Consider the following 6,617-nt stretch of genomic DNA (forward strand, 5'->3'; position numbering starts at 1 on the left):
ATATATATATATATTATAAGATTAACCCATTATCAAAGAATTACTGAATGTTAACATAATCTATTTTGAAGTTTTACGCTTGTTTAAACATTTTCATTGATGAGTAGGCTTTTTTGGAAACTCAGTGTTGTGCTGTTGTGCTTAAATTGAATTCTTGTTAAAAAAATATTACTGTTAGCTATTCTTGGTATGAGGTACTATAGTTCTAAACTGCAGCTAGTGAGCAGAGAATGATTTAGGCCCCTACCCTCAAACTTTTTTTTGAAAATTAAAAAGAGAAAGAAAAAGAAAATATTAATCACCCAAAATGCTTCGGAGACCTCTGAGCCTTTAGGGTAGTGTTATCTTAATCGGCTCCACTTTCTCCCTTCCCCCACGCACCAACCTTTTCGGACGTCTCTGAGGTACTGAAAATATAATTCACCTGATTGACTTAATTAGGGCTGGTCGACCTAATCAGGCAGCTTGTTTATACCCCAATAGCAGCTTGATGGTTGTATAAGTCATCGACAATTTGATCATTAAACCTTCAAGTTTGTTTCATTAAAGAAATATTTTAGTGTCAACATGTTATTTTATGTAATGTTGACCATTTATTATTATGGCTGCTGCATATGGTACTGATATCTTAACAAATATACTTTAACTAGACTTTTAATATCGCAAAATAAAGTGTTGATCCTATTATGAATCTCATGTAAATAGTTTTGAATTATTTTTTATAGTACTATGTATATTTGCATTATCTGTTTTTGTTTATCATTTTAGGACCAAAATAGGATAGGTCTGCCCTTTGGTATCTTATGTCTTTATCCTATACTATTCTGTAATATGTAAATGAAAAATAATAGATTAAAAGAATAAATAAACTGTGAAATAAATAAATAGCGTAAGTAAATGTTTTCCAAACATTTATGTTTTGAAAACACAATTTGATCATTACGATTTCGACGAAACCCGGTGTCGGTGAATTTTCTTTCGGTCAACTGTCTGTTGCAAACTGGCATTTGGTGAAATGTCCCAGCACCCATTCCACAAGTGCACATTCAACATACCACACATTTGAAGCTCATTAATACCCTATTAGGAATGAATAACAGTTGAATTATTTTGAAAATCATTAAATTCTATTCTGTGTCTTTTCGCCATAAAGTCTGTGACATTGTTATGTTAAACACCAACCCCCTTAAGATATTTCACCAAGGAAACACATTCGTTTCCCACAATAAGGAATCAATACGAGGAAATTTGACTAACATGAAAAACCCACGCTTGAACAGATCTGAGAGAATACTGATTCAAACTGGCTTACACAATCTGCTTAGGGTTACAGTATAAAAATAACAGGCTTCTAGCTTCCTGATGTTATCACAGAGATTATATTTTAGTACCAACAGTACTAAAACATTATCAGAAAAAAAACCTGTTTACTAAAAGCAACTAAGGAAGCAGGTAATTGTTTATAGAACTACATAAATGAAATTTTAAAATTATTTTTGCAGCTGTGTTTTGATATTATATAAACATTTCCAAATTTCTTCTACTGTCTCACTGGTGTCTATTGTTATTTTTTTTTCAGATGAATCCTAGTTGTGTATACATTATTTTGAATCATAAAATTGGATTTGAAAAGACCTTGTGTACTTAAAAATATATATAAAATGGCCGAAAACACAAGGAAAGTACATCAGATGATAGATGACCTCTCCAATGAATTAATTGGATCCAGAACATCTAATCGACTTGCAAATATAAGTTTTCATAGGATTGAACAGGAGATGATGGACGCCATGTTTTACAAAGGCTTGTTGCCTTTCCGCATGTATACAGTAGGAAGCGTGCACGAAGGCTTGTCTAATGACACTTTAAGTGATCGTGACGTAATGGGGATCGAGCCAACATTTCCAATGGTATTGTGGGAATCACCCAAAGAAGGACAAAATCTCAATGTGGGGTATTTATTGGCTGAGCAAAATCCAAATGAGCCGGCCTATCTGAAGATCAAAGCACCTGAAAAATGTAATTTGCTGAAGGACATAAGAGATATCATTGATAAAGATGGATATCTAAACAGCAACGATTTTAAGAATTTTAACCTTATCAACTTAAAAACTGATACTCATGATGATTTTAAAATACAAGGCCCCTCTTGCATGTTTGATTCTAAAGATAATGGGCAGATGATTCCTTTTGATGTTGTATACTGTTTGAAATGTCAATCTTGGCCACCTATCACCAGTGAATTTTTCACTAGAGAAAGGCCAACCAACTGGCCATCGCAAGAACTGCTGGACAAGGTCTCCAGTCTTGATTGTCTGGTAGTTGCTGTTGGACATCCCAGTACTGGGTTGAAAGATATCGAATGGAGATGGTCTTTTTCAGTGGCCGAGAGAGAGTTAATCCATGAAATGTACGCACCATTTGCTAAATGCATGTATGCCATGAAAATGCTGAAGAAAAAGTACATTGTGTACAGTGATTCTGACAAACCAACTCCTTTCTGTTCTTATTTCATAAAGACCGCTTGCTTTTGGATGTGTGAAACATTTCCACACACAAGTAACATAATGAATTTGATCAGGAAGACTCTTGATTGGCTCATTGATTGCTATCAATGCAGGAATCTGCCACATTACTTTATCCCACAGCAAAATCTGATAGGTCACCTATCAAAGCAAAAATGTGATGGTGTAAGAGGAAAGCTAATGGAGGTTAAAAAAGGTCTTTGGGGTAAAGTTATGTCATCGGAGTTCCCAAGAGATGAACTCCAGCGCGAAGTTGTGAACGGCATATGTGAGAGCCTTAATATTACAACGGTCAATGAAGATGATGAATATACTGTATTGGAGGCACGTCTTTTGGATCACCCAATGACTTCAAGTGTGCTCAAATTGATTCTTCCTGTATTACATTCCCAAATTGAGTTACTTGAATACTATCGTATTAAAGTAAAGTTAGAAAATGATTTTTTTTCTCTGGATATGGCAATAACACAACTTATCGACACAGGAGCACATCCATCTGAGATTCTTAATCTTCCTCAATTAATAGTAAGTCCAATCATAGAGAAGATCGATACCATTATAGTACCGAAGAGATTTGGGGGAGTATTCAAGACTCGTTTGTTTAGATATCTAGGTGATGTGTATACTTATCTTTTTATACACTTGCGAAACAAACTTCCTCATGACGATATGATGTCCTACAAGGATAAACACCTAGAATTCTATGAATTAGGAGCTGAAATGGTATTCACAAGTCAATGGAGTGACCACGGTGTAGGTGGCCTAATTCATGTGTTGAAATACCATTATTTGTTGGGTAATCACAAAGAACTAAAAGAAACGCTCATATCACTTGAACCCAAACTCGCTGATCTTAAAAAGAAATTAACTGATTTTGATCCAATTATCTGTATGGAGGTAAGCACAGGCACAAGCTGGCAGCTGGGTGCCTGGGCCACTGACAAATTGTTGCACCACCTCTTCGGGTGCTTTCATCGAAAAACGTTTCAGCTTCATCCCATTGCTCTTGCTCTTTACATAAATGCTAGAGTATCACTTAATGAAGGGGACATTGAGAATGCATCAAATATTGTAAAAGAGATTAAATGTCTGGAAATTGAAATAGAACTTAAGGAGACTCAAGATATTTTGATAAAAATCATAGAAAGTCTAATAGGCCTATTGATGGTAATGAGAATAATATACTTTTGAAGGACTTTTTAAGTAGTAAGTGCATATTGCATACAATTGCACAAACCAGGGAACAGTGAAATTTCACTGTTCCCTGCACAAATTAACATTGGTAGTTTATGAATGATAGTACAGTACCACAGATTGAAACACCCTTCAAAATAAAAATGATAATAAACTGTCCAGGCATCACATTATAAGGTGAAATGCCTCTCTAGGCCCATTCGCACAAAGATTGTACCACGCTGAAAATGTTAGCGTCACGCTAAAAATGGGCTTTTATTCAAAACGTTGGGCTGCATGCAGTTCCACAATGTTCGCATGGGGAACAGTGTTTGTTGAACACGCGACGAGGCACCGCTTCAATGCAACCCCAACTGCAGAATCGCCTGTGCGTGCAAGTAGGTAAACGTGAACTCATTGAGGTCCCTAGTCGGCTAGAAGATGTGGCTTATTTTTATGGTCAATAAAGTTGTAATGAGATTTCGTACTGGTGAAAAATCTTTACAGAGTATACTTTAATATACTGCACCGTAAAAACTAAAATTCAAATGCATAAATTAAATATATATATAACGAAATCTCGCGTCACTCCGTTCAGTATACCTCCGGCACGGTGCGCTACAATAAATACTGTTACTAAGATATATATGTAGGCCTAATGGCATAAAGTGTGGTAATACATGAAACGGTAGATTCTATACTTCAAAAGGTGATTGACATTGGAAATGTTGCTTGTATTTTATGTGTATGAAGGAGTTAAACAGCGAGGTTATATGCACAACATGACATTCAAAGTTCTACATGGTCATGATGTGATGTCATCATGACCACGTATAAGTATGTCACATATTTTGTCAAATAAAATGTAATACTCTGGAGACAGGATTTTAAGCCCTGTCAGAGATCTTATAAACACAAGATAGCGTTCTCCGCGATTTACGCGTAACAAATAGAAGCGTCGGATTGGCAGCAGAAAGTAATCATTTTTGGAGAGGGCGTCCTAGTTGTTGCCATAGATTTGTGATCAGGCGTTCGCTTTACACTAAAGTTCGTTAAACAAGTACGTTATTGTTCCTTAATTGTTCCTTAATTGTAAATCGAAGCTTCTAATTGTTACTCGTAAAGGTAAATTCGCGTGGTGTACGCCATGGTCAAAGTAGTTAAAGTTCAACTTTTTCATTTTTAAAAGAGGGCGCCGTACACTGCGTTATTACAGAATTTTGCACGCGGATATCGCGGAGAACCCTTGCTTGTGTTTATAAGATTTTTGACCCTGCCCAGTCATGGTCCGGACAATTAAATTTTCTTTGACACAAACAATTTATATAGGTATAGTCATATGATGTGCATATTGACATGGTCATGGTGTGATATGATTTTGATTTAAAAACTTATATCAACATGTATAATTGTTTATATTTAAATTGATTGAAATATAAAAATATTACACTGATACATATTATGTAAGTTATTACGAGTACTGAATTCATACCAATCATCCTGGCGGATCTGTATGATGGCCGGAATCGCTAAAATTTCCCCAATAAATATTTGAATGAATATTGTTTTTTTACCTATTAAGTTTATCTTTTTATCCTACAAACGTTTAGGATCGTGTTTACATTTGTTTTCAACTGAAAAAAAATAATCTGATTTGGATTTTCAAATTTTACTCGTGCACGTACTTGTTAAAAGGTGTTTAGCTGCCATGTTTATTGGATGTGTTTTACATGATCACGATCATACACGTCTAATGATGCCAGGTGTGATCCATTTAACTTTATTCAGCTTAATTACATAAAACTAAGATAATTGACAATAGTGTTCAACTGATCCAATATCATCAAATCATCAATTCCATAGATATCGAATGTGCTTTTTAGAAATGCTTATTATTATGATCAGTCCGGCTAATAGATGGTTCTTCAAAGATGCCATTTGAGAACATCTAAAAATTAAAAATTAATAAAATCGAAAGATTTATTATGAAAGCAGTATACAAAAGTCGGACGGCCCCTGCTCATAAACCAACCCATCGGTGGTACACCTCTTTGTTAACATGGTCAGTCAATTTACATGCGTCAAGGGCCCGGCTGCACTCTTGAACCAGGGCCCCTCGCAACCTTGTTATGACACTTCTTGATCCTGAAATGTTGTAATACAATTTTTAAAAATAAATAAAACAACAAAACCAAAAATATTTAGGATTATAGTTTATTGAGATATTCTCTCAACATTTATTATTAACAAAGGAATTCTCATGACAGACTAATTGTCTGGCAATCAATAGCATTATGGATGCCATATTATTCCATGATTAATAAACTGAAAAATATCTATTATTAAAATGATATTATTTCTCTCTAAAATCACCAATAGTCTGTTAATAAAACAATGTCAAGATGATATACATTCTGGAGAATTAGCAGTTTTATACTTCACTCTAAATTCATCGGGTTTAATTTTCTTTTTCAATATAATTGAAGTGAGGGGGGAAATACCCCTTTATATAGATACTTATTAGTAAAAGCATTGATAAGCATTTTTTTTCCTCTTTTCATGAATTTCTTTTATCTTTATTAAAAGTTGTTTTCTAACATGGATATCAGGAGTCCAAGTCTTTTGGGAAAGTCTGACAAATCGGAAAAGATTTCTGGCTTCTGCTCTTCTCCAACAAGCAAAATCTTTGAGAAATTAACATATCTTAAGAGAAATACAGATGATTTGCATCATTATACTAATGTATTATTCATTTTTGGAGAGGGCGTCCTAGTTGTTGCCATAGATTTGTGATCAGGCGTTCGCTTTACACTAAAGTTCGTTAAACAAGTACGTTATTGTTCCTTAATTGTTCCTTAATTGTAAATCGAAGCTTCTAATTGTTACTCGTAAAGGTAAATTCGCGTGGTGTACGCCATG

General features: G+C 34.7%; 1 protein-coding gene across 1 annotated transcript; it reads left to right on the plus strand.

Annotated features, from left to right (window-relative positions):
- The first annotated feature begins 1,580 nt into the window (after positions 1–1,580).
- Positions 1,581–4,178, plus strand: LOC117119631. Its single transcript, XM_033264464.1, has one exon. It carries the CDS (start codon positions 1,662–1,664, stop codon positions 3,714–3,716), a length of 2,055 nt encoding a protein of 684 aa, XP_033120355.1. The 5' UTR covers positions 1,581–1,661; the 3' UTR covers positions 3,717–4,178.
- Positions 4,179–6,617: the final 2,439 nt, after the last annotated feature.

The sequence above is a fragment of the Anneissia japonica genome, unplaced genomic scaffold (assembly GCF_011630105.1).
Source record: "Anneissia japonica isolate Jap-2015-1 unplaced genomic scaffold, ASM1163010v1 scaffold287952_len401801_cov160, whole genome shotgun sequence".
NCBI lineage: Eukaryota > Metazoa > Echinodermata > Crinoidea > Comatulida > Comatulidae > Anneissia > Anneissia japonica.